General features: G+C 59.6%; 4 protein-coding genes across 4 annotated transcripts; 1 reads left to right on the forward strand and 3 right to left on the reverse strand.

Annotated features, from left to right (window-relative positions):
* Nucleotides 1–814: 814 nt before the first annotated feature.
* Nucleotides 815–6,205, reverse strand: BESB_012670 (uncharacterized protein; the record flags this gene model as incomplete). Its single annotated transcript, XM_029359997.1, has 1 exon — nt 815–6,205. The coding sequence occupies one exon, from the start codon at nt 6,203–6,205 to the stop codon at nt 815–817; it is 5,391 nt and encodes a 1,796-aa protein (XP_029216664.1).
* Nucleotides 6,206–10,141: 3,936 nt separating this feature from the next.
* Nucleotides 10,142–11,790, forward strand: BESB_012680 (DNA-directed RNA polymerase III RPC9; the record flags this gene model as incomplete). Its single annotated transcript, XM_029359998.1, has 2 exons — nt 10,142–10,842; nt 11,127–11,790. The coding sequence occupies 2 exons, from the start codon at nt 10,142–10,144 to the stop codon at nt 11,788–11,790; spliced, it is 1,365 nt and encodes a 454-aa protein (XP_029216665.1).
* A 1,601-nt stretch (nt 11,791–13,391) lies between these two features.
* On the reverse strand, nt 13,392–15,015 carry BESB_012690 (uncharacterized protein; the record flags this gene model as incomplete). The annotated part of the gene is made up of 2 exons (XM_029359999.1): nt 13,392–14,068; nt 14,460–15,015. 2 exons carry the CDS (start codon nt 15,013–15,015, stop codon nt 13,392–13,394), a joined length of 1,233 nt encoding a protein of 410 aa, XP_029216666.1.
* Nucleotides 15,016–16,823: 1,808 nt separating this feature from the next.
* BESB_012700 (COX19 cytochrome c oxidase assembly family protein) lies at nt 16,824–17,642 on the reverse strand (the record flags this gene model as incomplete). The annotated part of the gene is made up of 1 exon (XM_029360000.1): nt 16,824–17,642. The coding sequence occupies one exon, from the start codon at nt 17,640–17,642 to the stop codon at nt 16,824–16,826; it is 819 nt and encodes a 272-aa protein (XP_029216667.1).
* Between the last annotated feature and the right edge of the window lie 540 nt (nt 17,643–18,182).

The following is an 18,182-nucleotide window of genomic DNA, read 5'->3' on the forward strand; positions in this document are numbered from 1 at the left end:
CTCAGCAATCGAGAGCGCAGTAGAAAAGCGGAGTCGCGAGAGTCACGTGGCGCTCCAACGCATGCAAAGTACCGCCGTATTTTTACAGGAGATACGTACACGGCGGCCCTACTAACTCTGAGGCAAGGCCGCACATTCAACGAAGTTCTGTGGAAGGGTCGTGTGAAATGAATACTCGCGCGAAAATCACGGGTACTTACGCTGTCGCGGTGTATGGCGCTCAGAGTCTATCTCGTGTTTTTTCGGTGCGAAACGGGCTGGGATGCGCTCCCGCGAGAGTTCGACGGCAGATGTGTCTCGCGCCAGGGAGCTGCCTTACTCTGGTGTCCCGCGATAGACTACAGATTAGCAGGAGGGCGATAGATTAGAGCAAAGGTTGGTGGGGCTTCGCCAGCCCGATCACTGGGGAGATAAAGCCATGACTGCGTGCTGCACACCAGCTCCAAGCGCCACCCTCGCTGCGCGCTCTGCGATGACTGCAGTCGCTCCGTGGAGTCGCACTGCGGGTGTTATGGGATAGGACTGCGCGGACGTAACGACGAATTTGGATCTGTATCTGTGACCTCCTGGCTCAGCTGCTTCCCGCGTACAACGCCGTATGCAGCAGCATTCGCATCTCTCTTAAGCTGTATGGAGTGCGTATTAACGAGCCGCTGTAGTGGTGAAAAGGAATCAAAAGCGACAGAAGCTTGAGTTCGCTTCGGAGCTCTCGCCGAATCGCTCTCAGTTTCAGCACAGATTGCGCGTAGAGCAGCCACCTTCCACTGCACAAATACGCAGCAGCGAACCCAGACCCGCGGGTAGCCGCGACTTTTTACCGTACATCGAGCCACTCAGGGACGAAATTGCGGCCCCCCAGGTATGTGCGAAGCAACTCTCTGCTAATTTTACTTGTTCCGTCCTGCTCTTCTCTCCAGTCGACATGTCCTCCATTCCCTCTACTCGGGGACTTCCATCCCTTCGTCCTAGCATGCAGCTCGGAGTTGTGGGACCGAGCACCTCTCGCGACCGTAGACTCTCCACACGCATAAGAAAAGCCATCCTGAGCTTCGCAGAACGGGCGTCCGGCTTGATCGTATCTACCGTCTCTGGCCGCGCGGGTAGAGGGAGTATTTGGTGTGAATTTATTGACGACCGCTGACTGGCCTCGTCTCAGGCAGGTGGTGAGGCACGCGGAGGCCGTGGGTGCTTGCTCTCTGGTTTCACGGAGGCAAGATCGTACGATTCCAAAGCTTCGGTTCTCCGTCTGCGTCCGCTGGCGGGAGGAGGGGGCAGCCCTCGTCGGACTGGGACTCGCGAAGCGAACACATTTGCGAATTGGTCTGTTGTATGCCGGAGGCGACGCAAACGGGCTCGTTTCATACTCGACTTCAGGGACCCACGAAACCTCCTGTCGACTTTGGAGATTTGCGACGTGCTCGTTTTCCGTTGCCCCTTTGTGTCTGGGGGGCAGCGCCGCTCCTGTCCACGAAGTTTGTTCGCGTTCTTTGCCGACTTGCTCCTCTCGCTGTCTCCGTCGCGAGAGATCGCGACTGACAAGTCGAGCGCCCGGCCGAGTGTGCCTCCTTTCCTGTTTCTGCTCTTTACCTTTGTCGTCCGACGCCTCATCTCTGGCGTCTGTCTTTCCAGTCATGAACTCGACATCCTCCTGTAGGAGTTGAATCTCCCGCTTCATCTCTGGAACTCTGTAACCGCTGTAGAGGCGCTGCCACCACGGGATACGAGGAAGGCAGTTCTGCGTGCTGCTGCGTCGATTTATTTGGGGCCGGAACGTGCAGTGTCGGAGCTCCTCGTCCTCACTCGAGCAGGCCACTCCGGAGCCGCTGCCAGCGCTTTTCGCGCCGTAGAGCTGCTTCTGAACAGCGAGACGGAGAGCCTCGGCTGCGTCAGGCTGTAGGGCCTCTGCCCTCACGAGCTCTCGAAACAGGGCGGCAGCCCGGCGCCTCACGCGTGCGCGGGTCACGGGGCTTTCAGCGCACTCCCCCGACTTGTCTCGCGCGGAAAGGCTCTGGATCGATCTGCGTCTCGCGAGAGAAGAGCCCGCCTCCGGTGTGCCGCCGAAGCCGCACCCTGCCCAGGCGCAGGAAGCATGCTCGACGCTGCAGCAATGCCTCCGCGTCCCGCCTGCGCAATCCTGAGCTGCAACACGGAAGGCCGCTGCTTGCCGGAACCGTGCTGCGGAGGCGTGGGCGCTGGAGGCCCCGACTCTGCTGCTTGCGGGCAGTGTCTCCCCAGAGCAAAGCGTAGGCTCCCTGAACCCAATCCAGCTTGTGTGGCCCGAAGCTAGGTATGAGGGGCGACTACCTAATGAATGGTAACCGATGCCGCTGCTGCCGCCGAGAGACCTTCCACCATTCCTTGCGTCTTCCTGGCTAGGTCTCGCAGACGCGTATCCCCTTTCAGCCTCTGCACCGACTTTCTCCGCCGGCTCTCCGGACGTATGCCCTGGGCTGTCTCGGGCGGCGTCTTGAACACTGCCCGCCGTCCCGTAGGGTTCTGCCGAGAGTGGCATGCGACACTTCGGAGCTTCGCGCAGTGCTCCTCGCTGCACGCTGGCGTGCGGCTCCAAGTCCGTGTCCTCCTCGCCCAGCACCGTGCCTCTCCTGTCACGATATCCATACTGACCCCGCCCTTCATCCCCGCGAGCCTCTCCAGGCAAGAGAGATGCGCCACCACAGACGCTCCCCAGGTGTTGATTTCGCAGCGGTTCAGAGTTCGCTGCCTGGAGGCGCGTCGTGCACACGCTGTCGGCTTGTGGAAGCGGCCCTCCAGCGGGCAGTGGGGTCAAAGGCTCCTCTGAGCCTGCTGGCGGAGACACAGCATGACGCCCAGCGGGCGGTAACGTAATACCTTCGAATTTCGCCCGGTAAGTCATTGGTTGAGGTCTGCTGCCGGCCGCGCTAGACAGTATCGTTGGCTTGCTGAGTTCTGGCACGGGTTCTGAAGAATCCGCCCCTCGAATTAAATCGTCTCCATCGCGTACAGTTGCCTGATCGCTGTTGCCGCTCAGTTTTTGCACCCTGTTAGGGCGATCCAGCTCGGGCAGACCATCCGAGTTCACGCCAGTTGACGCATGCGGCGGCGCCGCTCTCGAAGCCATTTCGGAGGCTAGCGCTTCAGCGCCCCTCAGAGAATCGCGCGCCTCGTGCCGCGGCCGCTCTTGGTTCCACCGTACGCGCGAGGCACTTATGCTGGGGGGTTGTTCTTCGAGCTCAAGCACGTCTTCCTCCCAAGTGTTCCACTCTGCTGTCCTCCCGGTCGACGTTTCTCCTTCGCTCTCAGGTTTCCCGCCCCCATGAGGAAAACAAGGAATGCATGCACGCCCTTCCGCCTCTCCGGCACGCTCTCCACCTGTCGCCTCGAAAGAAGGATCTGATCCTCCAATGCGAGAAGCACCGCTCGAGAGTCGGCCCCTAAGCGAGCAAGAGAGAACTTCCTCTGCAGTGTCCTCCGCTGCACTGCTCGTTGTACCTTCGCGGGTCGATTTGGAAAACATGCGGCAGGATCCCGAGCCGGAAGAAGGCGGCCGACCGCTTCCAGAGACAAGTTTTCCGGCCCCGCCAGCCAAGCTCGATTCGTCGAGGCCGCCTCTGCCTTCACTGACGGCCGAGCCAACATCTGCCTCCGAGGCATACAACTCTCGCTCTGCGCCACCATGACCAGGAGAGACAGGAACTCCAGACGATAGCTGTCCCTGCGAGCGAGAAGGTAGAGATGAGCTGAAAACAGTCGCCCCGGAATCTTTGCCCAAAGAACGAGAGGACTGAAGAGGCACGGAGCGACTGTCTCGAAGAGGCAGGCGGCAGGACGACACATCGCGGGGGTACACATCGCAACTGCCCGGGCGGGTGTCGATGCGAGTGCATGCGGCAGCATGAGAACGCGAGTGACCAGCAGAATGAACTGGAATGGCAGACGATCCTTGCGGAATGCCCAATGGAGAATAAACAGTCGCAGAAAGCGGCAGACAGGGATTCACTCGACAGGCGGCTCGCCTCCGCCTCAAAGACGCCGTTGACTCGGAAGCACAGAAAGCTGAGGCAGTCGACGACTGTGTGAACGACGAACAGCCCAGCCCCTCCTCCCGCGTGAGAAACCAGTTGTCCACGTCCGTCGAGGTGCGAGACGGAGCCTCAGTATGAGCCGGCGGGGGCGCAGGGGGCCGTGCAGCAGCTCTTGGAGAACAGTCCGGCCGCAGTAAATCAAACGAAGGCGACTTTGAGAGGTAGTTTGGAGTAGGGGTTGGGGCCCAGGACGTAGTTGAAGATTCACGATTATCTCTCAGGCCCAGAAAGCGTTCTGCAGCCTCCTCCCTCCGCGGTACTGGAGGAGCCAGAGGCGATAGGAGCGGCGAGGGGCTCGACACTGGAGAGTCATCGCCCTTCACAATTCGAGAAGGAGACAGACGAGGGGAAGGCTGGAAACAATCAGGGACGTAGAGGCCGGACGTGGGGCTCTGAACCCGCTCCTGGTCGCCCCGCGGGCGCACGGCGGTCCGCCTCCGCCGCTGAGCATAGTATGGGGTATGCAAAGATGAGTGAGGCGCAGCCTCTGAGTCCGAGGTACTGCTGGTCGACGGCGAGGGCGAGAACGCTCCATGAAACTCTTCTGCTCTCCCTGCGTCTCCATCTGGTGCAGCGGCAACGAGCGGGGCGTCGTCGTTCGCGGAGTGTGGCGCCGTCTGTACGGGGGTCACCTGGCTTGGGGGACTATCACTTCTGCCTGCGACGGAGGCAGGCAGTGTCTTAGTTCCATCCTCCGCCCCCGATGAACGCGCATCCGCCCTCATCTGCTCGCTCCCCCCATTCGGTGGATTAGAGGCTGCACCCCCCTGAGGTGGCTTTGGCTGCGGAGATTCAACTCTGTGGAGGACCCCGCATGGCTGTTGTGCGTGCGACTGGGAGAACGCATTCCTTTCCAAGAACGTGTCGGACCAATCAGAGAGAGCCAAAGCTGCTGTGTTGGTGCAGCACCGAAGCGTGCGACTTCTCGCCCTGCGAGAGGTTCTGCTCTCCGCGCACCCCTCTGCGGAATCTGTGGTGCGCTCCCTGTGTGAAGTCGCCTCAGAGCCGCGTCGGCGAGCCCCGCGAGAGCCGCCCCTGGAGACAGAGAAGGTCACTGCCTCCCCCTCCTCCGTTTGCGGATTCAGCACCTTGGACCGCCGCGAGACAAGCGGGACGTGCCTTGGCTCCGCGGAAAAATCATCTGGTAAACGCGATCGCCGGTGCCTAGCGCGTTCTGGGGCTGTCTCCCCAGAGGCAGAGGAACGCCGTTGTTCACCAGAGGCTGACAACAATCTGAGAACCTTTTCAGAGACGTCGAGCAAAGAGCGCGTCTCGAGAGCGGACAAAGAAGCAGAGGGGCTCAGCAGCCTCTCTGCGGAGGTGTAGCCCTCAGGAAGGGAGCCTAGGCGACCGCTGCTGTCCTGCGAGGGAGCGATGGAAGCCGACCTCTCTGGCTGGTTACGAGTCTCGAGTCCTTGCTCAGCCGAATTTGCTGCATGCATACCGAGATCGTGGTAAGCCAAAGACAGTGGCTCATGCGAGAACGCTCTAGCGACTGCGCTTCTCGAATCCCTTGCACCCAGACTATTCGCTGCAAATGGTGCAGTTGTTTGACTCTTTTCCGGCTTTCCTGACGAAAGCGCGACGCCTGCTGGAGGTTGAACCCGGCTGCCTTCCTCTACGCCCCGCTCGGCTGTGGGGTCGGCTTCTAGACCCGGACGCAAATCTGTGGTGGCGTCTCCGATCCCCAACTGTGCTTTCGCCTCTGGGCTTTTCATGCAGCGGCATCCCAGACCGTACTGCACACAGCGCGAGGAGACTTCGTGGAGGAGAGCATTCACGCGCTGCAGCAAAATCGACTCTGTCGGGTCGACCCCCTCATCGTTCGTCGCGAGGAGAGCGGTATGCGCAGGCTTCCGCCGGCACGGGCGTTCCGCTGCCACCTCTACTTCGGTGCCTGCTCCCACGCCCTTCTCCGTGTTCCTTCTGGAGCCATCGGGTCTCTTGTCGGCAAGATTTTGGGCAGCGCCTCGACGGGGGGACTTCGTGATGACGTCCCTAGTGCCCGCAGACTGCTTGGCCTCTCCAGTGGTCGCCATCCTGCCTGGTAAGCGAGCAGAGAGATGGCGATATCCGTCCGCTTGCGAGACTTGAGCAGCCGACGGGGAACCATTTTCCGCAGCCCGAGGGAGGCTTGACATGGGGAGAAACGCGTGGATGTGCAGCAATGTCAGATAAGAGGCCCCTCAGAAACACAGGGGGGGCCGACATGAGGGCAAGGCAAGGCAGACTGCCGCCCACATGAACAAACAAGCAGGATAGAAGAAATGACAAGAAAAGCGTGAGCGCGTCAATTGGGGGTCCTGGCAAGGAAAACAGCGTCGGCATTATCACTCAAGGTGCCGCAGCTGCACGGAATGATATTCCCGAGTGTAAAAAGGGGAGAGAAAAGTAGAAGCAAGGTATCAGTGCCGCTACATGCAGCGGCCCCTGAAATCTGAACACCTCTCGTACGGAAGTCCGCCAAAACTGGAGAGGCCTGCCCACTCACTGGCTCAGTTCAGGAGGCCGCCTCTTGCGCCATGGAAATACTCCCTAAATCTACGATAGTTAGGCTTCAGGGATACTTATAAGCCTCGAGGGTACGGATAATTATAACAATCCTGCAGGGAGAGACGGAAACCTGCCGGCGTGCGGGCGCCGCCTCGATCGGCTGAGGGTATCTCTTTCGTGAATGGAGTCCCAGCAAACACAGACGCCAGCTTCACATGCCCTCCCTATACCGATTCACTGACTCTGAACTTGAAAAACAGCGAAATAAGTTTGATATTCGTGGACGCCGAACGATTTCGGATTCGTAGAACGAGAAGTGTGTGACGTGGCGCGGAAAACGGAACGAGCGCTGTCGTGGCGACTCTCACTGGAAGCAGCTCAGAGGCGCGCAGATAGCGGTAAGAATAGAAAAATCACCCAAATCTATTTTCCGAGGTTCATTTGATTGAAGCTCGACGGCCGGAAATTGCGGCTCGGGCAAGGATTCTCATTGGAAGATCCGTGACGGCGCATGAAGTTGCGCTTGGCGAGACATGGCGCTTGTCTTGTGGCTCGCCGAAGCAACGAGCGAAAAATGCCTCAGACGTCTCGCAGGGAATAGCGGGAGCAATCCGAAGACCATGTGCGTTCGTTCAAAAACCAGGAAAAACTGTGAGAGGAAATAAGAGGCTGGCTGTTTTACGCGAAAATGAAGCAGTTTCCAGGGGAGGGGGAGTGCCCTCGCGCCAGCGCCGCCCGTCTAGCTGTTGTGTCTTCGCGCAACTCAAACACAGCACAAACGGGTGCTTTGACGCTCATGGCTACAACGCGCATGCCCTGAGCGCACAGACTCGATAAAGTGCGCGGGCAAAGACCGACACATCTGCGCATGAGTCCTGCAGACTTTGTCTTTCCTTTCCTGCCTGGTGCACGAACTTCCACATGCGTTCGTAGTCCGAGCGGGATGCCTTGGCGTGCAGGGGAAAGGGCGGCGCCGAAGGCAGCGCCCTGATTGATGATGCGGCATGCGTCCGCTTCCTCACCTCTGCTGGAGGCGACGGTAACATGGTCGCGGATGCTGACCTCTTAAGGGCAAACCCCTGCAACGAGAATTAAAGCGGTTCTGCGGAGCGCGTTTTGCGGTTTCACTTTGGCTACCACTGGTGAGCCTCCACGGCTGGACAACGCGGGAGCACGGAAGTTTGAAGGCGAGAAACACCTCCGGCAGAGAGCATGGCATCCCTACCCCATCCTAGAACCTCACAGATTCACTTTCCTTCGTTCGAAGAATGTGGATGCATGCCGCGCTCCGGGGCTCTCTGTCGCTCATATTTTGCTGTAGAAGGCTTGCCCGCCCGTGGCAGCTTCAACTAGGCCACCGCATCTTTCAGGGGGGAGGGGCGGGGGGGAGGCCGATGACCGAAGCTGCTGGGCGATGAGATAAAACTGTTTTACCGCCCCGATGTGTTTCGTCTGCATGTTAGTACTAGGAGTCGCGGGCTGGGGGTCGGCGTTGACATCGCCCGAACGGCCGCCATGCGACGAAAGTATCGTCACGTCCCCATGTGACCCGAATGCTCCTTTGCTCTGAACCTCGTATGCGGCTCTGTAACCCCGCTCCCGGCGTTGCTTCCACGCTGGAGTGAGAGTTCTTTGGGTGTGGAATGGATGCCAGTGAGATGTTACATGGCGTCACCCATATTCAACGAAAGAAAGAGACTCAGGCGCTGCGTGATACGGTGCATTCGTTCCCGTCTCTGGGGGGATTCGACGGACCGGAGGAGGACTGGCGCGGCAACCTTTTTTTGCTGAGTGATAGTTGAAGCCTGTGATAGGCGACTTCTCAATGCCGCCCCCCCAAATCCCAGGAGCAGACAGTAGACGACTTGCTGTGCGGCTTGCGGGCAATCCCCTCACACAGCAATGACAGACGTATTCAGTAAACTTGGTAACCAACCAAGAATGCCGTCTGCAGGGCATGCACTGATTTTAGAATGGCGAACCTTGCCGGCGGAGTGCATGGACCAGGTTCATCAGGCAACCTAGGGACCCGTCAAGAGTTCAAAGAACCTCCTTACGCGCCAAGTGGTCTGTTCGTCTTTCTCCATTCCTTTCAGACTCTGAACTTGCCTGGCACTTCTTCGCTAATACCTTGCCTCCCTAGTGTAAGGCCACATCCGCTGTTTGACATGGTTGCTCTCTACCTGTGCTGTTGAAAGGAAGTAGTTACCACTGCCACCTTCTACATCACGCTCGGGGTGGTCGTGAGGAATTGGCTGGTGCTGCTTTCCTCCATGCTGACAGTGAGACTGTGGCCTGCCAGGACGACTGAGTGGAGTCCAATACGACATAGGAAGTACTTATCCGGCAGCATCGGCAGGTTCTTCGTCACTGTGCGGCTAGACGACCATGTAGCGATGTTGGAAAGAAACACAGAAGTCACTGGCTATGAAATATCGAACCATGCTCGCCTTGCGTCAGCTGTTGGCTATGCAGGGGATTGGCGGGCTGTGCTTGGAGAGGACATGTGAGGCGCTCCCGCCGACACAACAGCGGATCTTCCGTTGCAGTAAGGAGTCCTTTGAGTTCCGCAGGCACGGCAAAGCGAGCGCGCGCAGGGCTCTAACTACGCCGCTCCTCAAAAGCTATCGCGACAACGGGGCGATACATACGCGCTACACACACTGTGTCAATGGAAGTTCGCATCCTCCCGCTCTAGCAGAAAAGAGATTGGAGCCCTCGAGCATTGTCCTAGCTATGGACAGCCTCCACGGTCGAGGGTGGCTAGGCCAGAGCTCCTCCACGACGTTGTAGAGCGGAAGGCCGGTTCGTTGTTGTGAAAACGTTCCTGCTATTGCGCGCGTGCGCTCCATTTCATCTCTTAAATGCACTGAAGAATCTGGGCCTCGAACCAAGGAAGATGTTGAAGCCCACAGCCTGCTGACTTGCTCCTGCAGCGAGAGGATAACTGACGGAGAGCCGTTATTTGAGCCGAAATCGGTACCGCATCACTAGGCTAGTAGGATACATACGGGCTCCCCACTGCGACGCTACTTCAAATGTGCCTCCGCCAACAAACCCAGCCTTTTCCGCTTACGCAGCACACGTCTCTGAACAGGAGATGTCCAAGGACTACCACTTTTTCTTGCCGCCTTTTACAAATGTGCTAGACCCCACACAATGCGAAGAGGGAGGCCCGGGATGGGGCGAGAGAGAAGTCGCCAGATTCTCTCGACCCGGGGAGTAGCGTGTTGTTAGCATGCATTCAAATTTCGCGCGCGGTGCCGCTGTCCTCACCGCAGAGTTGGGTCCCTATATCTATTCTCCGCTCCTCACCTTTTGTTTCCTTTTGTTCCATTTTTCCTGACACGTTTCGTGCTCCTCCCTTGTGCAGCCGGGCGCTCTGAGAGGGCTTGCGTGCTCCTGGACACTCACGGACTGCATGCGCTAGGCATGCTGGTGAGCCGTCGAGACACACCAGTTCGCGTTTTTTTGCTTGCATTCCACAGATGACCCCTATTTGATTCACTCTTCGTCGCCACTGCCTCGGCGGTCCCGGGACTCTTTTTTGTGCATTCTTGAGGTCTAGTTCGCTCGCTGCCACCATGCACGTGGCAGACCCCTGCGCAGGGGTCCTTACGAACCTCGAAGTCCTGGCGTTGCTTCGGCAGCAGCAGCGCCGCCTGCCCTCGCTGCAGTCTCTTCTCCTCAACCATTCTTCGTCTTCCAACACGCACGCGGCGCGCGAGTCGGCACCAGGGGACCGGGAAGGTGTCTCCGGGGCGACTTCCGCGGCGCGGGCGGACCCAGCCGCAAGCGATGCGCCCTCTGTGCTTCGCCCTGAAGCAGTCAAAACGTATCTCCACCAGCATATGCTGAACTACACCCTGCAGGAGTACATCCAGGCGACTTGCCCGTACCTCTCGCTTCTGGACACAGGGCCGCCTCAGCGACTGTCTTCAGATAAGAGCCCAAGAGGCCAGCGTCCGCGCCCCGGAGCCGGCGTTCAACAGAAGAAACCCGCCCGTGCGGGGGACGACAAGTCCCACCTCCAGCCAGGAGCCGAGGGACCCGCGGGCGGACGCCTGAGTCGCAGTGGTAGCGCGGCTGGCGGGGTGGCTGCGCCGGGCGCGACTCGAGGCCTGCAAAAGCTGCTCGGGAGGCGCTTCTTCACCTGCGTCGGACCGTGCCTGGAGGTGCTGAGTCTCCGCTACGGCCTCTACCAAGGCGAACTTCTTCAGTTACTCAATCTGGGGGCCTCGAGGCCTGTCGAAATCTACGCCATGGTAGAGGAATGCGCCGTACGGTAAGATGTCACAGTTCGGGTCTTCTCTTGCGTCTCCCTAGACGTTTTGCCGCTCATATTCCACCTCCCATTCTCCCGCCTTTCATCGCGTGAGGACGGGGCGTCGAACGCACACGGTTGATGCACTTTGCAGCGTGTGTTCGGTTGTCTAAGCTGTTCGTTGTTCTTTGCACTCTCACGCGTTTCTTAGCCGCCACGGCGGACGCCTTTTTCCTCAAACGCGCGCCGCCTCCTGTGCCTTTTTCAAACCGGTTTCTGTCTTGGTGTGTGTGCGTCCCCCGCAGGCTCTCGGAGAACGATGTTAACGAAATTCTATCCGTCATTCAACACTACTTGGTTGACCACAAAACCAACCCGCTTCCCTACGCCCTTCCAGTTCCAGCGGCTTCTCGCCAGGCGTCGAACCCCGCGTCTCCTCCTCTGTCGTACGCGTACGCGACGGGCATGTTGGGCTCCAGCGGCGCCTCTGCGGCTGCAGCCTCTTCGGCGCCTTCTGCGAACGCAGACGGTGACGACTGCGAGATGGAGGACTCCGCAGACAGCAGTGCAGCGCGTTCTCTTGGTCCAGACGTTGGAGCCCACGGTGCGTCGCACGCGCAGAGCGCGTTTTCTGCTGCCGCGTCTCTCTCTCCCCGCCTGCTTGCGGCTACTACGGGCCGGGGAGCCTGTGAGGCGCCCAGGAGCAGCCTGTCGGGCGAGCCGAGGACCTTCCTCGACGCGCTTGCAGACTCCTCCGAGGGCTCTGCACGCCTCGTCTCGACGTCCGATTACTGGGACGGCGCCGAGGCCGCCCCTGGCGCAGATGGGGAGGGCGAGGAGCGTGAACCCCAACGCGGTCGGAAGGCGTCCAAGCGAGCAAGCAGCTCGGGGCGTGCGTCACGCACGCGAGCAACGCGCGGCTCGCGGAAGCGCGGAGTTTCGGCGGGAGAAGCCGAACGGGCGCCTTGAAGATCTTCGCCGCAGGTTGCTAAATCCCGTTTTCCGGTGTTCTGGAAGGCTGGCAGGTGTGTGCGGACAGCAGGTGGTTCGCAAGCCAAGCGTTGTCTGCTTTCCCAAGTCACCTGCGCTGGTCTGTATGCGCTGCGAACTCCTACATTCGTCCTGTTTTCACACTTTTTTGTCAAGAGCCTCCTGGCAGCCCTCTTCTCGAGGCGGCCGGCGCGAGCACAACTCGACAACGGCGTTGGTCAGTCTCGGGCCTCTAGCCTGGGAGAGTCGAGTGTGAGGCGTTTGAGCGACACCGCAGGTGCGCGAGTCAACCGTTCTTTCCCGTGCTTTCACGGATCGACACATCGACACAAACTCTTGCCCTTCTCCGCAAGGCTCTGCGAGCTGTCAGTCGCTTGAGGCAGGGCCGGCCTCTACGCGTGAGCGGATAGGGCCGGAACACCATGCAGGTTGAAGCGCTTCGCCTCGCCAGGAGCTCGACATATGTGGGCGAGACGTTTCTGCGAGAAGGCCTCGAAGGCCACATGTAGGGTTTGGGGTTGCTCTATGTTTTTTTCCACTGCTGCGCGGACTCCATTTTGCGTGTTTGCGTGACATCGCACTCGCGTCGTGCTGGAAGCCACTAACACCAAGAGTCGCACACTGCCATAGCTATCACTCTCCCACCCCCCTGTCTTCTGTGACGCGCGTGTTTTTCTCACTGCTGCTCCGTTTGCGAAGCAACGGAATTTCTAGATCGCAGACTCTGCCCTTCTGCACCTCGTGAAATTCGTATCCGCTCTCGAAGGCGCGGTTTAACGGCTGCGCTCGCCGACGGACAAAACAAGATTGAAGCGAAACTCTGTAATCGGGCAAATGCGACAACACGAAAACGTGTTCGAAAACGAAACCACGTGGGAGCCGACGGGGGGCAACAACGCAGTCTCGAGGCTCAGCCACAAGCCTCCTTGAGTTTCATGCACACACCGCCGCGTGCGGCCTCTGAACAACGGCCCTGCATGTGTGCCTCACCTCACAACTAGTCTCAGCACATACTCCTCCAAGGAATCGATCCCCAGCTGCAGGTTCACAAGAATCGAAGCCGCAGTCACTAGAGGGACGTAAGCGCGCAGGCGTATATATATATATATATATATATATATATATATATATATATATATATATGAATCGGAATACGTAAATGCAACTCGGGCGCGTTACGCGTTGCGAGGGCTGCGGCGCCGTTGCAGAGCGTGCCTGCAGCCCGCTGAAAATTTTTTGTCAGGGCCAGGCCTTCCCGAGCGTTGGCTTTCTTGGGCTGTTTCGTTCCCCAAGTCGTGCCTTCGCTCGACCTGCGAACGGGCTTCTGTCCCGCCGCTGGCGCGGGCCCTTAGCCAAGACGAAGCGTGGAAGTCCGCCCCCCGGTTGCCTGTTGCCTCGCTGGTTTTCGGTCTACTACTGAGCAGTCGCACACGCTTGGCTTCCGCGCCCAGCCCGCACACTTTCAGCTGCGTGCTGCGCGTCCGCGTCCGGCGGCGTATGTCTTCGATTTGCAAGTACCAGAGTATTTCTCACTCTGGTTGCGGGTTCTTCCTTCTCGGGACTGTGCTTCCTCGCATGCATCAGTCTATCCGCGCCGCGTCGCCAGGCCTGAGAGCGCAGCGAATCTCGCCTCCGCCTTCGCCGCCCTCGGTAGTTGTGTGCTCTCCAGCGGCGGGCGCAGGGGCGGTCTGTGCCTCTGCGGATGTCTCCTTGCCGGCGCCTGGCGCATCGGGGGACTTTCTCGTGCGTTTTTTTGCAAGCAGCACGTTGACGACGATCATGAAGAGCCAATACAGATTCAAGCCTGCAAAAATAGGCATGGCCACGAGGTAGAAGTTCCTCCTCCAGGGTCGGAAGCTCACGCCTTCGGCGCCTGTGAGGTGGACCCAGAGCTCGGGAAACAGACAGCCGATGCCCCAGACGATGCGGACGCAAAAGAAGGCGAGGAAGAAGGCTACCGAGAGGAGCTGGTAAAACAGCGGCTGCGGCGCGGCCTTCGCGCCGTCCGGTCTCTTTTCCTCCGGAGGCGAGGCCTTCAGCAGAAAGTAGCGCAGCGCCAGGAACGGCGTGCTCAGCTCGAAGAGCGCGAGGCTCGCTGCGTAAAACGGCATCGGCGGCTCGCCGGGGAGCACAAAGAAAGGGTTCCCCACTGCGATGACTGAAATCACGCAGTGAAGCAGCCACTGCGGCGAGTCGGCGTGCCAGTGGCGGACGATGGCGAAGAAATCCCACACAAAGTAGCCAGCCAACAAAAGACCTGAACACAACACACAGCGACACAAGCATGACGCACCAGGGGCATGAGACGCGCCAGGGGCATGAGACGCGCCAGGGGCATGACGCACCAGAGGCATGACGCACCAGAGGCCTGACGCACCACAGGCACACACGGCGACAGCGCAGAGCAAACCCGCGAATACCTGCAGCTGACCTGATACGCTCCCACCCGCATTCTCTCTTTTTTCTGCGTCCCTTCGCTCCGCGCACCAAACGCCAAGGCCCGAGACCTCGTGGAGGAACGGGCCTCGGCGTCAGAGTGTGACGAAGCGACCTAAACAAAAAACTTGCCACTCCCCCAGTCGCTCTGCCGACAGGACCACAGCAGGCAGGTTGACGTAGACGCGTTCAGGCGGCGCCTGGCTTCTCACCTGTCACGGTGAAGAGCGGCGAGCATCCGTAGAGCCGATCGCTGGTTAGCTGGCTGTCGAGAGTGACGCAGGCGAGGCACAGCAGCGAGATGAGAGTTGCATGCAGAAATCCGAGGCTGCGGTTGCGCACTGCAAGGAGGAACGCCTTCGCCTGGCGCCGGTCGTCTATGTCGTTTCCGTCCTCGCTTTTCGCGTGGAGCGTGCGCTTTGCATCGTTGACTTGCTTCAAGATACTCGCGCGAACGTACTCAGGGACGCAGAGAAGCGGAAGGCGGTGAACGGGGATGCAGCGCCCAACGAAGAACCACCCCAGCGCTGAGAGAGAGATCCACGGAAGCGAAAAACTCGGCGGATAGCACTGCTCTCCGCCCGCGGAAGCCGCCTCAGGCGCCTCAGGCGCCTCAGGCGAGCCGCCGCCGTAGATGGAGAGGCAGCACACCAGAGAGAGGCTGAGCGAGACGAGAGTCGAAAGACGCGAAGCCATGGAAGGAAACCGCTCAGTGACGAGCGGCGGAGGCCGTGCAGGCCCCCCGAGAGGCCCGGAAGACTCGCCCATCTTTTGGCGGAACCCACCAGTGCCGTCCGCTTTTCGTCTGTCCGGAGACTGTCGGCTGAGACGCAGAACGAAGGAGTGAAACAGTCACAGCCGACAAAACGTCCGCGAAGAACCGACCCTGACATGCAGGACTCGGGAAATTCGGAAAAGCGGTCGATGGTAGCCCGAAGCCAGCCGAGTCTAACGGGGGGAAGATATCGACGCAGCGTGCATGCGTGCATCGAGTGAAAATCTCGCGCACACGCGCCGCGTTGCAACGGCAGCAGAAGACACAGCAAGTCCGCGAGGCCCGAGACAGGCCAGAGAGAGAGGCAGCCAGCGAAACGAAAACAACCAGACTCGGCTGTTTGCTGTTCCTCATGGTGGACGGGGGAGCTTAACTGCCTGGAAGATCCCAAAGTCGCCGTGACCGCCCGAGTCCGCGCCGCGGTCCTCGGAGCCGTCGTCCGTTCACGAAGCCTCGCACCGGAAAGATCTCGAAACTCACCAGAGACACGCACGCGCACTCGGGTTCGCAACAGCGAGTCACAGATGGAGAGTGCGTCAGAGGACAGCGCAGCGCCAGTTTGCCTGGAAGATCCTGTGTGCGTCGTGGCAGGGACTCTGTTATGCACTCAGGGTAGTATGCAGAGCGCTGCAGTCACAGCCTGCCTGCGATGCGCGACCCGGGCGCCTCTGCTGACAGGTGAAAGGCCTTCAAGGAGGAAAGAAGAGGAACGACGGAGACTGCAGAGACTAAATCGCCCACTGAATGGCGTACTGAACACGGGTACTGTAGACTGCTTGGTAAGGTGACACAGAATCCATCGCCACTAAAGGAGGACGAGCGAGTACCCTAAGCACGCATGGCGCTCTTCACCGGCAAACCGCGAGGTGGCTACGGGGTCCGCAGGCGTTAGCCACAGGCGCTGCCCCCGAGTTTAACTCAGCCCTCGAGATCTAGACGTTGCAGGGGCTGTGTCCTAGTCTCTCCTATCCACCGAGGTTCGCTAGAGTCGAGCGACACGCTCGCGACTCCCTCCCCATCCGCGCAGGTCCGACTCTCGGCGCACTACGTTGGGAATGCGTTGCCGATGCTTCTCACTGGCGAGCACACACAGAGAGGAACTGCGTGCGCGACAAAAGGACTTTCTGCGTGAAGGAGGATAGACGCGGCAGCGTTCTGTGCTGAAAGGGAGAGTCTACGGTTCGCTACGGAGATACTTGGCGCGGTTCGCTACGGATATACTTGGCTGCCGAATCGTGATTTGCAATTCTTTCCAGTGCAAACCTGGCTACCTCATGGCTCATGTAACCGAGCTGCGCGTTCTACGCGCCTCGGCCTTCATTGTGTAAGGCTGCCGCGCGAGCCGGGGGGTTCGCCTGTGCGAAGCACGAGTCACCCTCAAATTCTTGGAGCGATCCTGAAATTCGCCGCAGAAATCGCTACTTTTAGGCGAGTGGGCATAGCCACAGGGGAAACATACGCGTGATTCGGAAATCGTTGACTTTGAAAAACAAAGGGACGGCGCGATAAGGTGGAGCCGAACTTCCACACGCTTTTCAGAACAAACAGCGCGAGGCTATCCAACACTTCGCACTGAGGCGATCGCCGATGAAAAGGTATGCTCAAAGACATGAGCTCGGCGATGGGGCCGCTGTGGGGATCTCAGTTAAAACGATGCACGTACACAGACATCCGGACGTGACAGAGATGCGAGACCTGTATCTGCACATGCATTGGGCCCCCTCTGTCTTACCGCACACGCCACGTGAGCCCTCAGATTTTATTCCGGTTCCTAAGCGTTCGCCGTGGACGCGGATCTTTCTTACTTCTCGGGCGAAGCCAAGGCCGTTTGGACATTCTCGCAGAGGGCCTTGAAAAACCCGTTAGACCAAGAGTAGCGCGACAGAATTCGCCCAAAGAAGCCTCGCTCCGTGTAGGGCCGGAGGGCACCACAGCCTGCGACGAATCCTTCGTCTTCCTTCGTGAGCACACGGGGTTTCTTCTTCTCCTTCTTTTCCTCCGCGGGCGCCTCGCCCCCCCCGCGACCCCCCCCGCGCCCGCTCCGAGGGGACAGCCCGTCGCCGGGCCCCGCCGGCTGGAGCCCAGAGGGGGGCGCCTCCGACCGTGGTCGCGCAGCCAGGTCCGGCTGGAGCAGCGACCGCGTGAAGGTCAGCACAGGGTAACTCCGAGGCGCCGGTGCGCCGGGCGCGGGTGAGGGAGCGCAGCAACTCCCATCGCTTGAGGGGGGGTGAAAGTCCAAAGCCAGCGCGGCTGCAGAGGGCGCGGCGGCGCCGTCGCTGCACAGTGCGTTCTCCTCTTTCCGACTTTTTTTGAATCCGAGGGCGGAGAGGTCCTCGGGAGCCATCAGGTTGTGCTGCATGCGGCACTGGAGGTACTCCTGCGCGAATTTGCGGCAGGGCAGGTGATCCCACTTCCTGTTCTCGGCTTCTGCGAAGGCTTCAGAGACGCTGCCTGAGGCCTCCCGACCGGCGCCAGCCACATCAGCGAGCGGCCGCCGCGCCAGACACGCCAGGTAGCTCTTCTCCAGCGCCGTGCACTCACCCAAGTGATCGATAGGGAAGCTTCCCTTCGCCGGCGGCCGCGGCTTGCCTGGCTGCTGATACAGTGCCAAGCTCGCCATGGCGTGCACTCGCGACGACTGAGACGGATGAAGAGATTCGCGCAGAAAAGACTGGTGCACTCCAACGTCCCCTAAAGCCCCTGAGAAGCGCCGGGCGAGGCCAACGGCTCCAGATGAGCGGGGCGAATAGGGAGCGCGGGGACGTCGAAACAGCGTGGAAACGAACCGACGCAGAGAGAGGGAGAGCCTAGGGGAGGCGGAAGGTGTGTAAAAACGGAGAGAAAGCGAAGAAGGGAACCCCACCTGCGCAAACAGACAACGTTGGGCTGTTGAGTACGTTTAAACGGCGCTTTCGCGGAACAAAGACACGCGAGAAAATGCGAGCCTCGAAAACGCGCACATGCCGAACCAGAGACGTGAAAGAAGAGACGGGGCTGCACTCCTCCGCTATAACTCAAATTGGGGTGGACGTGTAATCCGGATTGATATCCACACAGATGTTACAAAGTGCAGATGAAAAACTGTGACGCGTTTTGTAAAGATCGTTGATAAAGTCCTTTATACCTGCTTAAGAGTACAAAACACACCGACTCGACCTAG

This window comes from Besnoitia besnoiti, chromosome IX (assembly GCF_002563875.1).
Source record: "Besnoitia besnoiti strain Bb-Ger1 chromosome IX, whole genome shotgun sequence".
Classification (NCBI taxonomy): domain Eukaryota; phylum Apicomplexa; class Conoidasida; order Eucoccidiorida; family Sarcocystidae; genus Besnoitia; species Besnoitia besnoiti.